The 21250-nt window shown below is 35.9% G+C and overlaps 1 protein-coding gene across 1 annotated transcript; it reads left to right on the forward strand.

Moving 5' to 3' along the window:
* LOC122716333 (forkhead box protein D3-like) lies at nucleotides 1–6585 on the forward strand. The gene has a single exon (XM_043939322.1). The coding sequence runs from the start codon at nucleotides 687–689 to the stop codon at nucleotides 1764–1766; it is 1080 nt and encodes a 359-aa protein (XP_043795257.1). The 5' UTR covers nucleotides 1–686; the 3' UTR covers nucleotides 1767–6585.
* The last annotated feature ends 14665 nt before the right edge of the window (nucleotides 6586–21250 follow it).

Raw genomic sequence — 21250 nt, forward strand, 5'->3', positions numbered from 1 at the left:
TCTCGTGTGTGGACAGTGGATTTCTTCTTCCTCTTTTTTTTTTTTTTTTGTTCCTTTTCTCATTCGTTCATTCGTTCGTTCGGAGAATTATTTCGATGGGAGGGGAGAAGAAGTGAGTTTAATCAACGATCATAGATTGTTAACGATAGATCGAGGAGGAGGGAGTGATCGATAAGAGAGCATGAGAGGAAATCGTGATGATTAACCAAGATTCCGTAAGAGAGAGATGATTGTCGGCGATAAAGTGGAGTGCGTCACCGCGAGCCGTCATCCTTGAGATACAGGCCTCGTCGAGTGACGGAACGAGGGAAGAAGAAGAAGAAGAAGAAGAAGAAGAGGAGGAGGAGGAGGAAGAAAAAAAACCCTCGTTATCGTTGTGGAAACAAAACTATTAGCGTAAGATAGCGCTGAAATTCGCGCGGAGCATTCGTGTGCTCGTGACAGTTGCCTCGTGAAAATAATGTCGGAAGACGAGCACTCTTCTCGCGTAATCTCGTTCCGTTGCTTTCAAACGTTCAACATCGACTTCGATTAACACATTTCCTCCTCATCGAAAATCGAGAGACGATATTACATCCGTTTATTCGTGAGGAATGGATATATCGGAATGAGGAGGAATTTGAGGAAAGCGAGAGCCTCGAGAAGAGATCGAACGTGCGTCGAGTTGTGCCCATGAAGCGATCACGATGGAACCGCGTGGGATGATGATGTCGAACCTGTCGTGCGACGGGTGCGCGGACAGCGACCGAGATTCCGACAGCAGCAGCATGATCGTGGACCCGGTGAGTTTGGACAAGAACGACCTGTCGCCGTCCCAGTCGTCGTCAAGCCCCATAATACCAAGCTCGCCCGTTCCACCGACCACCACGTCCTCCCGTAACCGTGGGGGGAGTCGCAGCAAGAAGAGCTACTCGATGATGTCGGGCGGGAACGGGCAGCAAAAGAGCAACGCGTCCGGCCAGGCTCCATCCTCCTACGGGAACGACAAGATGTCCTCGTCCCTGATCAAACCCCCCTACTCCTACATAGCCCTGATCACAATGGCTATCCTCCAATCGCCCCAGAAGAAGTTGACGTTGAGCGGTATATGCGAGTTCATCATGTCGCGATTCCCTTACTACCACGACAAGTTCCCTGCATGGCAGAACTCGATCAGACACAATTTGTCGTTGAACGACTGCTTCATCAAGATACCAAGGGAGCCGGGCAACCCGGGCAAAGGTAATTACTGGACGTTGGATCCCCTGGCCGAGGACATGTTCGACAACGGGAGCTTCCTGCGCCGTAGGAAGAGGTACAAGAGGCCCCCGCCGCACTACGTGCTAAGAGACAGAGCGATCATGGCCACGTTCGCCATTTGCGGGGACCGAGGGCCCTGTCCGGGCGGGGGTGGCGGTCATCCCGGGGCACTCGCCTATCCAAGCGCCGCGTACCTGTCCCCGCCGCCCGGCCTCCCCCTGCTCGACTTCTCGCCCTCGACCTTGGAGGCACTGAAGCTCGGCGGCTTCCTGGAACCGCCGCCACCCTTGTACAAACCTGTGCCGATCACCGCACCCCCGATCAGGCAGATCGATCCCGCCCCGACGAGGACCACCGCGATACCGAGCGGACATCCGCCTGCCGAGAAGAAGAGGAACTTCAGTATCGACGCTCTGATAGGTAAACAGGTGGCCAACGATCAGAATTGCGGCGGTTTGCTGGATCTAAGCCCGTCGGAGCACAGGGAGATCAGGAGCCAGGCGTCGGCGTTCTCCCCTCTGGTTTAGAGGATCCTGTTGCGGATTTCCTTCCGGGGGATGTCTTACGTCGAAAAAAAAAGGAAAGAAAAACTGGGGGAATCTCGGTTTTTCCAAACGAACGAGGAAAGAGGTTCGAAAACTTCTTTTTTTTTTGGAGGATCCGAGATGAGAAGGAAGAGAGAGAGGGGATCGAAAGGATTGAATCGAAGGAAGAAAGATGAGGAGGGTGAACGAGGGAGCTGGATGTACTGGTGAAAATCACCCGGTTTCCAGAGATCACGGGGAAAGGAGAAAAAAAAGGAAGAAAGAAAAGAGGAAGTGACTAGTTTGAGGAAATGAGGAAGAACGATGAAAAGGATAGGGGCGATGGAGCGGGCCCAAAGAAAAAAAATTTCGATTCTTCGATTAAGTGTATAGAACGACGAAGAAACGGAGGAGGAGGAGGAGGAGAAAAGGAGAAGAAAAGAGACGCGACGAGGAGTCGAGTAATTGTAAAAAGGTGTAGTGCAATAGTGTAGTGGTTGGGTTTAAGTGGGAGAAGAGGAAGAAGAGGAAGAAGAAGAAGAAAAAGAAGGAGAAGAAGAAGAAGAAAAAAAGCAACCCTTCGTTGTGTCGAACTGATCATCCTTAGCTGCTATCATCTCCAACAATCGATTCCTCTCGACGAATCGAACTTAATAATTTTCCAATCCCTCCCCCCCACGTTATTTTTCTTCCATTCTTAGCAAGGAAAAGAATAGAGCTTTTTTGCGCGTGTTGCCTCGTTTTGTAAACGATCGATTAATATATACGCCACTGTAAATATACACGCAATACACACACATACGTACATATACGCAAATTTATACATACGCATAAAGACATACATACGCACACACATCCCGAACAAATCTTTGCTCAGCTTTTTATTGTTTGCGAGTGAGAGGAAAGGAGAGAATGCGCGCGAGTGAAAGGGACAGAGAGGGTGGCGGAGAAACGATGGAGAAGGGGAGGTCAGTTCTCTTCATCGGATTTAAATGTAAAGCTCGGCCGGATTTTCGGTCAAGTAGACGTTTCAGTGTACATAGACGTTGTACGTGGAAAAAGATTAAAAAAAAAAAAAAAAAAAAAAAAAGAAAGAAAGAAAGAAAAAAAACATAAGAACATTCGGGTTCCACGATATCGGAACACGTATGTATACGTATGGGGGGTAAGGGGATGTTTTGATAGCGAGGGGACGGGACACGCGTGAATGGATGATCCTGCAACAAGATATTTCGTCTTATTGGTTTTTATTCATTTTGTTCGCCTCACGAAATTTGAAGACGAATGGCGCGAGCTTGCAATGGAATCCATTTTGTTTCCTTGTTTTATTTATTTATAGTTACGATCTTTTGAAACGGTGAAATTTTGAAACGACTTGATATATTGTTCGAGATTTTAGATTTTAGTTGGAAAATTTGGAATGGTTAATTTAAAAAAAAAATGGAAAAACTATTCATCGTTCTTGATTGAGAACAGAAACGAAGAGGAAAAAGAGAAATATAGAAAAATTTTTATCGTAAGTAACATTTCACAAAATTTGTCTCTTATGATTAAAAAATAATCGATATCAAAAATAGTAAAGATAATTATCTTTACGATATAATTTATTTAGCCATTTATTTTCCATCAATTTAATAATTAGAAGATTAGTTCTAGTGTACTTCGCGCTTTGACGTTTTGAGGTTTTAAATGGCTTGATGGAGTTGATCTTTTTATTATGTTATTTTTATCGTTTGTATATTTCTTCTTTTACGACTGGTTTAATTGTTGAAATGATTCTGAATTATGATTTTATTATTAATATCTTGAACAATGTATAAAGTGCGTAATCTCAATTTCGATAATGGATAATAAAATTTTAATTTTGAGAATTAATTATATCGTGTAAAATCAAAGATCAAGAAAATACGTAACAATTTACAATTTTGTTTGAATATTATCATTATATTGTTAGTATTATCAATTTTTTTTCTATTTATTAAATCAATTGATATTATTACAGATGCAATTTTAATTTTGCAATCACAACGGGCATAAATATTTTAAAAAATTTTTTTCTCGTTTTTCTGTTTCGAACTCGATAAAAGATCTGAAAAAAAGAAAAGAAAAAAAAAAGAAAAAAAGAGCACAATTACACGTAAATGAGAAATAAAAAAAAAAAAATGCGAAACGAAAGTCTGACGAAGCTCGTCGACGACTTTTAACACGGACACGGCATTCGAGTCTATTCTAAGCGTTTTCAAGCGTGTATACACATATGTGCAGGGATCTACGAGAAGAGAGAATGGAATAATTTACAATTAATCCCTGTGAAGATACGCATCCATGACGAATATATGTGTGTCAATCCACACATGTACAGATATACATAAGCCGCTAGTGAATTTTCCTCGTATTGTACAATTGCTAGATAAGAGTTATTGCTATTGTTTGTGCAACGAATCGGGTCGGATCTAATTTTCGTTGAATGAAAAAAAAAAAAAAAAAAAGAGAGATAAAAAATGTTTCATAAAAATATATTGCTACGCGTTTTAATTTTTGGAATGCGGGTGAATAATTTGAATAATTTTTTTTATTAATATGTTTGCATTATTATTTAACGCGTTTGGTGCCGTGGAAAATAGAAATCATTTTGTAATTAAAAAAATTAAAAGTTATATAATATAAGTTTTTAAAAGATTATATAAAAAAAAAAAAGAAAAAATTGATTAGTACTTCAAGAGTACTTAGAAATAAGACTCAATGGTATTGAAAGATACTTAAGTACTTGAACAAACTCAGTTTTATGAATAATAGAAAAGATTTAAAAATATTATTAATTCAGGAGAGAATATTATTCAAAAATATTTAAAATACACTCAGAAATGAAGTATTCAAGTGCACAATCCAAAATTTAATAATATTATATCCCATAATATTTATAACTAATATTAAAAAATATTCAAAGTTATTCAAATACTCAATAATACTCAATAATATAAAAAAATAAAAGTATCCAAAAATTATATTCTTAAATATTTAAAAATACTGAAAAATAATATTCAAGTATTTGTTAAATCCAGGCCTCGCTTAGAAATTATTATTCGAGAATTTGAAAATATTCGAGAAACTTACTCAATACAAAAAATACTCAATTACAAAAATATCATTTTATCAATATTCTTTATATTGTCACGTATTTTTCTCATGTTTCGTTGGAATACTCATAAAATATTCGAAAAATCCTTTTTGCTAAATAAAAATGGAGTACGTGTGACCTGGACGGCACGTGACACGTTAAACTAAAACCAACAAGATGTTCGTATTTTCTATTCGCTTCAAGGCAACCAGAATTTGCACTTATTTTCGTTATCGTTCTCGTTTATGTAGAACTACTAATTACATAATCGGTACAAATGTGTTTTCAAGATGTGAATGATGCACGTCACGATAACGAAAATCATTGTCTAATAGAGGAATGGCGGCTTATTTTAGAAAAATAAATCTTTCACGTATTGAAATCGAAAATAACAAATACAAGAAGAATAAAAAAAAATGAAAAAAATATAGAATGCCTTCCCTTGTAACAAATTCATTATCTTCCACGGCACAATTCCGCGATAAATAAAATCTTATTTTTGCATTCAACACGTTCGATTTAAATTTCTCCAATTATCAGAGATTTAAAGTCCAAATTTTTTGTACACGCATTCCAGATAAAATTCTTTAGCAATTATTGGAAAAATTTTTTTGATTGAGAACGTATTCCATTGTAAATGCTTTAATCCTCTGTAATCGAAATTCAAAATGTCTAATTGATTATAATATCTCTGTTGTCTAATTGTAATCTTTATCGAATTATATACTCTGATTTTATACTTCATTAACTCTCTATAATAATGCATGAGAATAAAAATTTCATTGAATAATATTAATACGTGATCAATATTTTTTTTCAAAATTTTTGAATTGTTCGAACATCAAAATAAAAAAAAAATTGGACTCATGCAATAAAATATTATTATATAGTAGGAAAATAATGTAGCAGAAGAGACTTGATGTGATTTTGAAAATGATTAAGAAAAAGACTTTGAAATTATTAATAAAAATTTCATATGTGTACAGATGTGTATACACAAATCATATAACATTGCAGAGGGTTAAGCATTCAACAAGCACGAGCGGAAATTCCACGAGATTTCATAGATTCCGTTCGATCTGCGTCAGATGAAAGAAATGCATAATAATAATCATCGGATGGAACCGATGGAAAAATACCGATTCTAAACCTTAATGTCGAATGTTTGGGTACAAAACGATATATAAACTTGATAGTCTTTTATACTTGCATAAATTCACGGCTGATCGACTTAGAGGTGTAGAGATTTTTAATATTAAGTTAAATTAAATGTATTGTATAAATATATGCGATCGCGAGTGTTGTTCATTTTTTTGTGTAAAAAAGAGAGAGAGAGAGAGAGAGAGAGAGAGAGAGAGAGAGAGAGAGAGAAACGAAGAGGAGAAAAGGAAAATGAGAGAGGAGAGAAAGATAGGAATAGTTCTGAGAAATGATTCAGGATTATTATTCGAACGGTGTATATTTTAATAATCTCGTCTCGACTCTGAGCTGTCGTGTGTTAAGATATTGTGACGAAAGTAACGCGGTACGTCTGTTTGTTCCTTTACTAAAATAAGTACCGATGCTATAATGTATGTTTAGTTATAGGTTATCGTTAACACTTGTCTCTGTAGATTTAGTAAGTATTATACGTGTCAAGATGATAGATTTATAATAACGTGTAATAATGTCAACAATAAAGTACTGTTAAGTATAAAAGATTTATTCTTTTTTTTTTCTTTGATGATAGATTAATTGGAAAAAAATATTTAAGCCATTATTATTTTTTATTGGTAATGTGAAGAGTTAAACATGTATTTTACGAGATATCTTGAAAAATAGAAAATAAGTGCAACGAAAAAATTGTTCATTATAAAGAATATGTGTAAAATATTTTTTTTTGTAAATTAATTATAGAAAAAAAATATTTTTATTTCAAAAAAATAATCAAGTGGTGAAAAATAATTTAATATGTGTTGTATGGTAGAATTGATAAATTTCAGATAATAATAAATATATCAAATAATGTGATGAAAATAATTGAAACGAGTAAATTTATATGTATAATTACGAAAATTTAAGGAATGATTCAATAGATTTTCAAAAAAAAAAATGAATCACATTTTTCAGAGGAATAAAATAAAAGATATGTAAAGATAAAACTTTATTTTGCAGATTTTTTTATGGGCTAGAATAATAATAAAAAAAATATATTTTCAATGCATTTTTACTCTGTATTGAAGAGAAATATATCTTTTTTAATTGAAAATTAAAAAAACACGTGTTACGCGCTTTGAATGACTTTTGTATTTTACCTTTTGAATTTGATCGATATTCATTACTGAGGAATTCCAAACGAAACATCACATATTTACAATATCACTACATAAATTACAATACAATGTTACATTTATTTTAATATCGTAAAAAAATCTAATAAAATCCGCTTTCGACAATACGTCCAATCCAAATTCAAACAAGAGATTATTATCTTTATTAAAACCAATTTGCCAATCAAATCATTTTCAAATTTTATTAAACTCACTTTCATCAATCTGATAATCAACCAGAAGATTAACTAATTTTTCAATTTTACAACATACGTACAAAAATGTCAAATTCCATCAAACTTATTCAAACTCGTACTAAAATTTCTATCAAAGAATTAAAAAAAATTATCCCTTCTAACAATTAACATTCCAATATTCAAATCTATCTTCAAATTTCACCAAACTCGTTCAAACTTATCCACACCAAAATCTCTTACCAAAAGAATCAATTTCCATGTATTAATCTAAGAATATTCAAAAGCCCAGCCATATTCTCCATCTACTATATTCTCATGGAATCAAAGAAACGTCCAAAAGAAAAGATTCATCCAACGATTCATCCCCCATCGCAGCAGGTATATCCCCGATCGATTCGCTATTAGTTCAATGCCGTGTAACGAATCTCTTTCCCATCGTTTCTAATTGTCGACTACCGGCACGTTATTTACTCGAACGAGCGTGGAATAATGAAAAGGGACGATCATCGCCTCTCTTCCCATTTCTGTAAAGGTCCACGAGGACCACACCTCCGCGCCACGTATCCGTGGCGACAATGCAAACCGAAACAAACACTTGGCGGCACGTGACCGCCACGTGTTGGCCAGGATATATTACATTCCGAATGCACACACACTTGACGAACGATTAAAGGGGTGTACACGGCCGAGGAACCACGATCGTGACAACGATGAACACGCCGCCGGCTCTTTTCTTCCCGCTTCAAAACCGATCAGAGTATCTACGATGCTCGAAAGTCGAGCGACTATCGTTTTTCTGTTTGTTTCGGTTTGAGATGGACATGGTTCGAACAAAGTTAAAGTAAAGTTGTAAATTCAATTTTCAAAGTATTCTTCTTTTGTTCATTACATTTTAATGGATTTTCTTTTTTAGCCGGATTTTGCGATGGGTTTGATGATGTTTGAGCATTCATTTATATATATTTATTTGTGTTTGATAATAAAAATTGGTCGAAAAATTTTGAACGTGTTTCTTCTGATACTTTGAGGTAACATTGAATGATATTTTATATTCTTTTAAGAGTGATATTTTATATTTTTTTTGATATTTTATATTTTTTTAAATTTAACTATGTTTGTATATCTCTTTTACGCAATTATCTAATTTAAAAAAAAAACTCATTCGTAAACATTTTTAAAAACTTTGAATCAACAAATATTAATGGCATAATAAACTTCTATTATCAGATATACTAAAACAATCATTCTCTCATAGCTCGTCTGTATCATAATATCATTATAAAACATGATAATATCCAATATCAAACAGCAAACAACAAGTATCTCAACTCAAATATCTATTTACCTTCGCGCAAAATTGAATAAATTATTAATTAAAATATTATCAAGGAAATTAAATTAAACATGAACGGAAAGAAAATCTACTCTGAATTAATTCAACAAATAAAAAAATATCTCAAAAAAAAAAAAAGAATTAATCATTTATCGAAGAGGACACGAAGAAAATGTCAAATTGCGCGGAAATTTTCCTGATCACAATCCTCGACCCTGAATCTAAATGTTATCGTGCGATTTATGATGCACTATCGTTCATGTTTTCTATTTATCTAATGCGAAACGTAGAGATAACGTAACAATAATTGTCTATTCGAGCGACGATATTGTCGGCGGGTCGACGCGTGGAACGACGAGTTCCATAAATTTTCTCGTCGCATCGCGAGAAATGAAAGCTTCCTATGAGCGAAAGAGGAAGCGGAAATGGGAGAAGGAAGGAATAACTTTTCATCGAGGAAAAGGCGCCAGTTTTCGCGTTCCACGTATGCTTTACTTTTCCTCCCTACATTTATACCAGAAAAATGTTTCGTTATCATTATCACCGATTTTATCGTGTTCTCTAATTATCGTGTTTTATATTTCTGATCTGATATCCGATGAATGTTAACTTATTTATCAGAATTTCCGGAATAGATGATCGAATTCCTTCGAATTTTGAGATTCGATTGCTTCTTAATTGAATGATGGAAATGGAGAAAAATCTTGAAAGAGAAGTTGAAAATGAAAGGAATTTGGTAAAAATTTATTTTATTTTGATATTCTTTATATAAAAACGAAATATTGTTAAACTTCGTGATTAATTTTATAAAATATAAAAAAAAAAGAGGAAAAAGATTCCAAAGAAAAAGTCTATGTAAATTTTAAAACACGCAAAAAAAAAAAAAAAAACAGAAAGTATAAATATAACAATTATTAACGTAACTTTGATATTTCGAAAGAATTTATATATACCAATCTTTTTTAATGATAAACTTTTAATTTATTTATTTATTCCTGTTGATTAATTTTTCAAGAGAGAGGGAAAGAGAGAAAGAGAGAGAGAAACATCTAGAAAGAGACTAAAGGTTAGAAAGGAATTAAAAAACGCGCGTTGGGGGTGGTTAGATAGGCTTGGCTCGGCCTGGCTGTTTTCGTCACGATCGAGGAATGTAATATCGTCACCCCAAGCGACAAGAGTTGCCTTCGAGAGTATCGCCGTTTAGAATAGCGTGACGGGGGATGTGGGGGCATGGATTAAACTGCAATGAAAATCCACTCATTTTCTACTCCCTTCACTTTCCTCCCCCCGCCCTCCATCCCGCGCAGACACGCCTGCATCGTTGCGGGTAAACAAGATATTACCTTCATGCCTTCTCCTCGTCCTTCTATTCTCTGATCTGTTCCACTTTTATCGGAGAAGTGGAAGTAGTTGGATACTGATGATGAACTCGTCGATATTGTAATCGTCGAAGTAAAAATATACGTATAAATATTTTGTAAGGGTGGCGTAAAAAGGGTGGAAGTAAAAAGGCAATTGCAATATTTGAATAATATTAGATAGAATTTTTTTAAAAGAAGGATTTGATATTTTTCCGTTTGAAAATGAGAGGAAGGAAATTTTTTAAGATGAAGAATTTGTTATTTTCTTTTTTTCTTACTATGTCGTATTATAAATGTAAACGAGACGAGATGAGAGGAGGATACTTGATGGGATGGTAATGATTTAAGAGGAGAAAATTTCTTTCTATAAAAAGATTTTTAAGATATAACAGATTTTTATTGTTGAAATTGAAGAAATAAATTGATCTAATGCGTTGTATTTATGAAGGGGGGAAAAAATGTTGACGGGAATTTTATCCCATGAAATGACGCGTGTAATGAAATTCGAAAAAGATAATTAAATACTTCAAGGATTTTAATAAAACAAAAAGTAATTTGATTCGGGAAAAGAGGGCACAAAATAACTGGCAGAAAATATAACACAGAGAGGAAGCCCACGGTAAATGTGGGTTCGCGTCCACGTAACAATGTTCCAATGCATATTTGCAACGTTTTGCAAAAGAAAAGAACACGAAATATCTTTTCCACATTTGATATGGCATTCCGTGCATTGTACGAGTTACATTTCATCTCGGTCTTTGAAGCTAACCGCAACAATAGAGAATCAACGAATCGAGCGAAAAGAAGTTTAAAATACAATTCCAATCCGCGGTATACACAAGATTTCACGTATTTTATCAAATTAAGCCAATTGAAAATTCCTATAACTTACTTTACCATTAATGTATCTCGATATATCGTAAAAAAAAAATCAATGAAATACCAATTTATATATTATTTGATATTTCGCTATAAAAATAAGATATAAAATATGAAAAAGAAATAGAGATTCAAAGAGATTCGGAACGAAACTATTTAAATTCAATCTTCAAAATCTTAACAAAAAACAATCATTAAATCAGAGACATTAAACATATTCGTCATTATTCTAAATAATCCCCAAATAAGAAACAAGAAACAATCCTTGCAAATATAATACTTGTAAAAAGAAGAAGAAGAAAAAAGAAGCAAGGAACCAAAGATAAATAAAAAAAAAAAACCACTCTTTCAGCTTGTAAAAAGATTCAAACCTCGCGAACCTCGACAGTAGGGAGAAGGGAAGTCGGGTGTTACAATTTCGCCAGAAGCCAACATCCAGCATTCGAGCGAGGAACGTTTCCACACGCGACACGTTTCTCCCGCGTGTGAAAGATTCCCAGGTTGAAGCGTAGCTACTTCTCCTCATCCAGCGGAACAAGCAATGACCAATATTATGATAATTCCAACCGCCCCCTCCTTCCGCCGCTCGTTTCATCTCCGCGCCGACCTCTCCCCTTTCGTTCCAACGTCCCTCCCTCCCTCCACCCTCCACCTCCCTTTCTCCCTCTCTCTCATTCTTTCTCTTTCTCTCTCTTTCTCTCTCTCTCCTCCACCATTCCCCCTCTCTTCGCCAATCCCCTTTCGCTCGTCCTTTGGCAACATCAAGGTGCACGGAGTCGCGAATATGGGCAGCCATATTTGAGGGTGCGGGCGTGGCTTTCCGGTTGCCCGGGGTAACCGGCGTCGGCGTTATCCCGATATCGACCTGGGTGCAACGAGAAGGGTGGCTAGGCTTCTGTCCGGGAGGGAAAATGTTATCACTGCTTTGTGGTGGCTAAGATAGCAACCCACTTTCCCTCTAACCCTTCTTCGTCCCTCCGCGGATCCTCATCACCTGCCTCCTCCTCTACCCTCTTCCTCCCTCCCTCCCTCGCTCCTCCTTCTCCTCCTCCTCCTCCTCCTCCTTCTCCGCACAGATTCTACGAGCCCCCGCTTACGAACATCTTCCGGGACAACGTGTCGATCCCGGTGTCGCCGATTTCCTTTACGTCGGAGGGATGGTGTATCGAGCGGCGATCGACCGACCGATTTTCGTCCGATTTTAGTGTAATTTTGATTGGCGAAAGTAATTACGATGCAAGTGGAATGCAGCTTGTAGGTGTATTTATACGCAAGCGAGGGATTTCCTTCGTCGAAGAATGCATCTGTGATCGATTATTAAGTAATTATGATGTAATATGTCGATTGGATTTTATAGTCGTAATCGATTATCGAGTAATTGTAACGAGCAGGTAATGAGACGATACTTGTGCAACGCGAATTGTTGCAACGGTTATATTTATACAGGGCGATTTCGATGTAATTTTCTTGGTTGAAGAGCGTTGAGTGAATTTTCGTCGTTACTGTACCTGACTGATTACCGAAAGTAATTATAATGTAGGTATAATTGTTGCAGAATGCGGTAATTGTGCAAATTGTGGTAACAGTGTTTTATTTATCCAGCGCGATTTTGATATAATCTCATCTTAATAAATATGAATTTACACGGGATCATAGTATGGAACAAATCGTATTTCATTGATGTGTGATCACAAGTCGAATTTAAATATTTCTGGATATCAATCCAGATCCATCGATGGAAAATTTTTCTATATTATTTATATCAGAGTTGTATAGATAGAATAAGGGAAATTGTGGCGGATGCAGGTTCGAGTTTTCGGATTTATGGCGGATCTCGTGGTCACGGTTAATGAGGTGGGTTGTGTAAGTTGGATTGGAGGCGGTTTTCGAGGTTTTCCCTCGGTTTCCGGTGGATAGAGAATTGATATAATGAGTTATTGTTTCGGCTTTTCGAACAAGTGATAAAATTTAAGAAATAGAAATTGTTGATATTGATATTCAATTTGTCTTATTAATTAATAAAAATACAATTTTATATACATGAGAAAAGATTTATGATTTGCGGTTTCTCGTATTCAATTTTCGATTGTGAATAAATTATTGAGTTAATGAGTTTGTTGAAATGTGAGTTTTGGAGAGTAACTTGTTCGTGTGAATGTTAAAAAGAAATAATGTGTATTAATAAGAAAAATATATATTTTACAGAGAATCGTTATTTATTATTGTGACTCGTAAGAAAGATGCGAGCACTTTAGAGCAAGATTAACTTAAAATGAACGAGCAAGTATGCTGCTTTTATTCCTTGTTTAATATACATGCAAAAGACTATTGGTATTCTTCGAAAGGTTCCCTCTCGGAATTTATGCGGACCATGACACGTTCACACCGCAGATATGCATCAGAATTTTGCTTTTATGGATTTCGAAAGGAATTCGTTATTTTAACTTACGAATACAGAAAATTTCCACGTAACTTTAACACAGGGAAAACATTATGAAATATTTTCCCTGTTCGTGGAATTGTAGAAAATTATTTTTCGCTTAATTTTCCAAATAACGTTATATCGTAGAAATATCCTCTTTGATCTTAACTTAAAAAAAATTATCAAATTAAAATTAAATCAAATATTTAATATTTTTTAAAAATAAATAATTTCTCGCAATTCTATATTATCAAAACTTATATAAATTATCTCGAATATAATATATTTTATTTAAACATAGGAAAAAAAAATTAATTAACGAATCTCTACAATTATCTCTAAAATTAATCAATAAACAAATCACCAATAATTCTTTCTTACATCTACTTCCATTTTTTTTCAATAAAATCTATCATCTCTATCTTTGATAAAATCATTGATAAAATCTTAATTTCTTCTAAAAAGAAAAAAAAAAAAAAAAGAAAGTAAAAGCTACAATTTACCAAAATATCAAATTCCACAGAAAACCACCATAATATTTACCCCATCTCTCGGTCGTCGCGGAATTTATTAGGAATTGTGGGAGGAAGCCTATCGGCCCATTATTAAGACAGTGGATCACACACGATCCATAAATAGAGAGTTATAGGGGAAGTGAGCGGTCGGCGTGTCGTAGCGTGGGATGGAATTTTGGGAATGTGTGAGAACCAGAGGATGATATTAGATTCTTGGACAAAGTTTTCGCATGGTCGGGGTCTCGAGAGCTGTCCCGGAGGCTGTGCTCGTCCGTGAGGAAGAGAACGCGTGTTAGCTAGCCTTCGGCATTGATTTCTTCTTGCTGCTTTTGTCTCCTCGTTTCCCAACCATGGAATACCGCGCTACGAGCTTTTAAATTAAAACCCTCGTGTCTTCTCTTGACACCGCGTGTCTCTGCCTACCTTATCGTCGATTCATTCTCGTTTCAATTTTCTTTCTTTCTCTCTTTCTTTTTATTAGATAGATTAGATAATTTATTAGATCTTTGATGGATTTTGGAAATGAGAGATATATCTAATAAATTGGTGATTTTATATAGATAGATTTTATAATAAATTTCATTTGAAAGTGTAATTTCTTTTTTTTTTTTTTTTTCTTAAATTAAAATCTTGAGTAGAGTAAAAATTCTATCTGAATTTGGAAATGAATTTGAGATACAAATCTTTTGAAATAGAAATTATCTGAATTTATAGGTTTTTTGTAATGATTCAAAAACTGATTGGTATTCAATAAGTATAATTTGTTGCAAAATAAAATTTTTTTAGTAAAGTAGGAATTTGAAATTGTTTCAGTTTTTTAAATATCAAGATTTTGTATCGTAAAAAAAAATATATATATATATAGCAATGGTTCAACTAAAACAGATTTTGTTTTTATGGAGATTTAATTTTATTTACGATTTTATATACGATCAAATTAAAAATTTTGTCACCCCCTTTTATCATACATTTATTCTTTTTGAATAAAATTAGTGAATTGTGTCCGATATTTAACTGTTACAAAACACGTTAAACAAGAAGAAATTTGATATAATGTGCGTTAAATATTTAAAAGTTTTGTAATAAAATTGTTAGAACTTTGTTATTTGACGTTATGAATTCAACTAACGTTTTTATGAGTTTTATGGGAGACTTTTGTCGTCCAAAAGCTATTAAATGTGCGAATTTTATATATGAAAATATTACTTTTATAACAGCGGAAAAATATTTCATAACAAAAGAATAACGAGAAAGATTTCATCGTAAAAAAAAAAAAAAAAAATGTGATTCTAATCCAACTATCAATATTTGCCACAGTCGTCTGTTATTGTAACGTACACTTCACGACAAATATATATTTTTAGGAAAATAAATCATCGTCGTGATTTGCAGCGAATAAATATGCTAAAAAAAGTCTCGGAAAAAAGTCAACAAATAAAATCAATTTTATTTATACTTAACAATTTTGTGACGTTTTATAAGTTTAAAAGAGACATTCCTCTTTCAAATATGCTGATTAAGACTTTACATAAAACTGAATGATATTGCATTCTTGCAAAATTGCATAGGAAAATTTAATAATTGAAAAAATTTATCAAAGAAAAATTATTTCTTCTCTATCATTTTTACAATCTTTAATAATTCATTTTTAACTTTACTGCGATTTAATGTATTAAAAAATTTTAAATATCGTTATTATTAAATTTTCAATATTTTTATAGACTTTGAACACAAAATTACCTGTACAAGATTTATTCGCGAAAATATAAATAAGCGGTCGATCTACATGGCGAACGAGGGCGAAGCGGATATATTTTTCCCCCCTCCCTCGATACGAAAGGTGGGAAACGATAGGATGGATAAGAAAGTACGACATTTATAATGTATAGGTTTCTTGGGAAGGTTCAGGCATGTGCCTTAAAACTTTTGTCCGCTTTTGCGTCGCCACCCAGAGTGGTTTCGAAAGGAAAGAAATAAGAAATATGTACGCACCTCTACATATGTCCTTAAAGGAATATGTACGGGGAAAAACGGGATGCATTAGGGGATGGCTTTCGATGCCATTCTTTTCCATCTGCTTGGAAATCGGCGACCAACAACCTTTCGCAAACGAACTCGTAACACAAAGGAATCTCGAGTATCCGTTTTTGTTTCGTCAAAGCGAAGCAAGAGGAAAATTTTCCATTTAATATTCATACTCTTAATATTAAAAATTTCTTTTATTTTTAACTTCAATTTTCTAAGTGACAAATTAATATAGTTAATTTCTAATCTCTTCGGGGACATCATTATAAGACATCACAACATTTTCAATAATTGCTAGGTAAAAATAAAATATTTTACTCAGGGCTTCGAATTTTTTTATTATTAAAGGATTCTGTGAAGCGAAGAGTTCATCGACGAATTCTAATTTTTACAACAAAAGCCGATGCTGATATTGCAATCGATGTTAATCTCGGCAAAACTACTCCTATTGCAAGTTTCGGATCGACAAAATTGCAAAATTACTTCAAACAATTAAAAATTCTTGCCTCCCAAAAAAATATCAAAATTTCAATGAAAAATCCGTTCAAAAAGAAGAAGAAACAAAAAAAAAAAAAGAATTGTCAAATCAACTCCGATCCCTCATCGCTCGACAAATTCATCCATCGATCGAAAAGGCAGCGGGGAAAAATTTGGAAAAAATATATTTTTTTCCGCGGCTCCCCTCCGCTCCCCTCCCCTCCCGAATGCCGAGCGACTGCAGCGCGTCGAAGCGCGGCAAAGTGGAAGGACACGTAAACACAGCGGACGCAAAACGAGTCTAAATAAAAGCGCGTAGCTGGAACCTCCCGCGACCAATCCCCGTGGGAATGGACACTTGGCTTTACGTTTAAGGACACAACGGGGGATCCCAACGTTCGACTACCCACCGCCGTTCTACGCGTGCACCGTTTAATGCACTGTTTGCTGTTTGCACTTCGTACTAATGGCCGGGCTTAGCGAGATTTAAATTTGACGGTTCGTGGGCATAGCCCGCGGGGAAGAACCGACCCTCCCCTCCTCTCTTCACCATCACGATACCAAACTTCGGCCTTCCGTAATAATTCGACCAAGTTGCACAGCCCGCGGGCCCCCTCTTTTAATCCCGTCCTCCTCTTTAGCTTCCTCCTCACCCTCCCCTCCCCTACTCTTCTGTGTCCATCGCTGTCTTGCGGTCCGCGGATTCGGTGGAATTTTAATAGGTGCATTAACGAGGGAGGGAGCGCAGTCGGCCACGGTTTATATCTCTCGTTTATGTCTCTCGTCGTCGGGAGGCTGGGAAGTAAATCGAGGACGCGATTTGCGGCGCCTTCTTCTTCTTCTTCTTCTTCTTCTTCTTCTTCTTCGCTCTTCTTCTTTCTCGAGTTGGTTGGATTAATTTGATGAATGGGATAGGTGTGTACGAAGTTAGAATATGGGAGTTTGGTATTTTAGAATTTTTTTTTTTTTTTTGCAAATCGAGGAAGAATGTTTATATTTTTGTGAGATTGATTGTATTGATTTAGATTAATGTAATAGGCGTGCGAAATGTAGCTTTATGTGCTCTGTAATTGATCAAAGAATCTTCATTAATTGATATTTCCTTTGGAATATACTTGTGTACTTGGAAATTTTTATCATTAGATCATTTGTCTATGGATTTCTTGTTTTTATTTTTTTTTTAAATTAGAAAGATTGCAAAATAATATATATATAATTGATTTTTATGATAATGGAATTTTATATATATATTCAGAGAAAAAAGAATTGTATTTCTGAGTTAAAAATAAATTAAATATATCAGTTAAAAACTATAAATCATTTCGGTAAAAGCGGAAAGGATGGTTCAGTCATATCGGTGGTTGTCATTCTAATTGCAAAACCGATATTATGCTGAAACGGATAGTCGGCGTGTAATACAATTATTATACACCAGAAAGGAAAATCCGATGCTCTATCTATTTATGCAATGAATATTCGTTAATTAATAAAAGTTGTCGATCGTTCTTTCTTTCTTTTTTTTTTTTTTTTTTTTAAAATTGGAATACGAGATTTCGACGATTATCGATACGAAGGCATGACCGTATCGCTTGAATTACAAAATCAATATTATATTTGCACGTATAATTGATTTTTTTAAAGTGCTTTTCAATGTGACTCGGCCTGTTCATTTTTCCATTACGGGGAATGTTACTAAAATGAACGAATATTTTAAATACCGTGGTCAGGCTCGATGGGTTTCAGAATTATAGCTCCGTCAATAAAAATGCTTTTTTTTTTCAAGAGATATTGCAGTTTCGTCCTTGTTTCGAAGCGAAATAACACAGTTATATATCTACCGGCGTAAAATCGGTGAAATTTTTTTTTTTTTTTTGCGGGACTATTAATCTTGTAAAAATCAATAAACATCCGTAATAATCTGTAATTCTTCCTTCCTCCGATGGATTAATTACTTTTTCAATTGAGAGAATATTTGTATTATTTTTCTCTTTTTTTACATTTCAATAATTTTTATTTCTCTTTCAAACTATCTTCCATTTGAATACTCTCTTCTTAATCTCTATACATCGAACGACAATTTTCTTTCTTTTCTTTTTCTTCATTAAATATCCATGATATCTCCATGATCTCTCTCATGTTGTCCAATCACAAATAAATATTCTTTTTTTTATCACATCGCACAACATTTCTAAGCAAGTTAAATACTTCCTCAAATATTTAATCAAATATCTCTCCATTGATTTCCTTTCTTAATTAAAAATGATAATTTCAATTTTAACCGAAAAAAATTACCAAACTTAAAATCCCAAAATCTTCTCCCCCTTTTTTCGCGCGTTAAAACTTCCCATCCCCTTACGGCAACCGCACAACGCTGAAACTCTTACATTTCACTCCAACGATTTCCTTCCTTCCTTCATCGTTCACAAAAAAAAACCCCAATAATTTCAATTCCTAACAAAAAGTACCGCCAACCCGCCAAATTCAGAAATTCCCAGATACGACCAAAATCGTAAATTCCACTCAGAACATTAAAAATCCTTCCTTCCTCTCCGCACGAAACATTCATCGCGCGTACATCAAACGAAGCGACAAGACAGGCAAATATCGGGACAAATTTTTCCATTTCCCTACACCAAACCTGCAACACCCACCCACTTGGCTCACCGACGCGAATTACAAAAGTTCAACATCCCCCTAATTTAATCGAATCTCCTCTCCTCCTCCGCCGCGTCCCACGTACTCCGCGTTCGACAAACCTCCCTTCCTTCCTTCCTTCCTTCCTTTCTCCCCCTCCCCCTCCTCCCTCCTGTGCCACAGCATCCGACGTATCGCAAAAATCCTCCTATCGCAGTTAATCGATGAACCATTTCGCCTCTTGATTTTCGTTTTTTTCCACGAAAAATTCAACCGCTTCGAAATTTCCACGGCGATAATTTTCGTTCGGATCAGGAGGAGGGAAGGGGACGAGAAGAGAGAGAGAGAGAGAGAGGGATGGTTGGGCGGTATCGATGATCGTCGAACCGAACGAGAATCCACGCCCGCTGTCCAACATTTCGACCGCAGCGTAATACGGCGTGGGTGTGTAAAACATTACAATTATTATTGCACGATTGATAAAGTCTGCGTATAAGCTTGACAAGCTTGGCCGCAGCGAATTACGCTTTTCGCGGACCGTTTGCCGCCGCAGCAAACGGTTTGGACGCAACACCAATCGACCAACGACCGTTTGCAACGCGGGTTGACAAATTTGCGACTCAATCACGTGTCAAATATTTAGCGTGATATTATTAATAATCCTTGGCCGATGATGACGGGGATGAAAACAGCCTCAGTATCTTTTTGAAACTGGGGGAGGAAAGGGGAGGGTTATTATATTTCAATGGCGGTCGGTTGTGGCGCGATTAACAAATATTGAGCCTCTCGATACTTCGAATGTATGAATCTTTTTTTGACGCGAGGAGAATTGGTTTGGTTTCTTTCTTTTTTTTTTTTCCTGCTGGAAAATTATTCGCTTTTGATCGAGGATGAAGAGATAAAGGGAAAGGATTACTATCGATTATTTTCTTTAACGAACTTTTATTGAAGTTCGAGGTGATATATCGTTCCTGGCGAGCCTCTCGAACAGGCTCTTTGTTGTAATTTGTTTGAATGATTTTTAGAACACGTTAGAAAATTATATTTCTTTTATTTGAGGATAAAGAGAGGAAGAAAAAAAAATAAAGAGCCTAGAATAATTTTCCATACGTAATAATCAAATTATTTATTATACCGATCCAATTGCAATTCGAGATAATTATTTTCAAACACGGAACAACGTTTAGAAAAATCATCATTCCGAATTTCAAATCTCTCGATTCGCGGGTTTAAAGAAAAAAAATCCAAAGGTCAAAATTTTACCACGGTGAAAAATTTTACAATTACCAATAAGAAGAGAGGAAAAAAGATAAGAGAGAGACCAGTACCGGGAGAACTGAAGCATCCCCCCGAGTACAAAATATTACTCGGTCAGATCCGGTCGAATTAGCGCGTTCGAGGGTGAGAAGCAATAGAATAATCATGCGAGACGTTAACCTGTTAGAGCATTAGCGGCGCATGATAGGCGCTGCGGGTGGCGTCACAATGAAATGAGAGTAGCTACGGGGATGAAATAGATTCAGAGGGAACAGGGCGGAAAGATGGATAGACAGAGAGAGAGAGAAAAGGGGGAGGGGGTGAGAGAGAGAGAGAAAGAGGGAGGGAGAGAGGATACGGCCGGGAGTAAAACAATTAGGGCTGCGTCGACGTACACTCGACCGAGCACCCCTCATCGTGCTCGGCAACCCCCGCATTAGGGGCGTCCTTCGGCCTTTGCCAAAGCGCTCCTACTTCTGCCGCGTTGCTACGCCCAATATCTGCCCGCGCGCGTGTGTGCCTTCTGCCTTCGCGAAAATTCACGATCACGCCGTTTCGTTGTGGATTTCGGCGAAGATTTAGCGATTTGGCATTTCGCCTCGATTGGATTTGCTCGAGTATCCATATTTGTGAAGAGGAAGAGAGGGGGAGGTAATTTTTAAGTATCACCAGTAGAGGAATTCGAGAATTCGTTTTGATTTTTGTCATGAAGATTCGAACGAGTTTTGATTTTGCCTCGTGGATTTGGTATCGTGGAATCTTTGAATCATCGATATTGTTTTTAATTGGTATGCTATTTAAAATTCATGGGGGTTGGTTGCGTGGAATTTGGTAAAGGTTTAGCCAAATACAGATCTCGATTGGATTTGGTTGGATGTCATTCGTTTGGTAATTGAAGTTTGATAATGAGAAGGGAATGATTGTTAAATGAAGATCAAGCGACGGCTGAATTGGTTCGGT

Source organism: Apis laboriosa, unplaced genomic scaffold, assembly GCF_014066325.1.
Source record: "Apis laboriosa isolate Shangri-la unplaced genomic scaffold, ASM1406632v1 scaffold43_cov150, whole genome shotgun sequence".
NCBI classification, from domain to species: Eukaryota; Metazoa; Arthropoda; class Insecta; order Hymenoptera; family Apidae; genus Apis; species Apis laboriosa.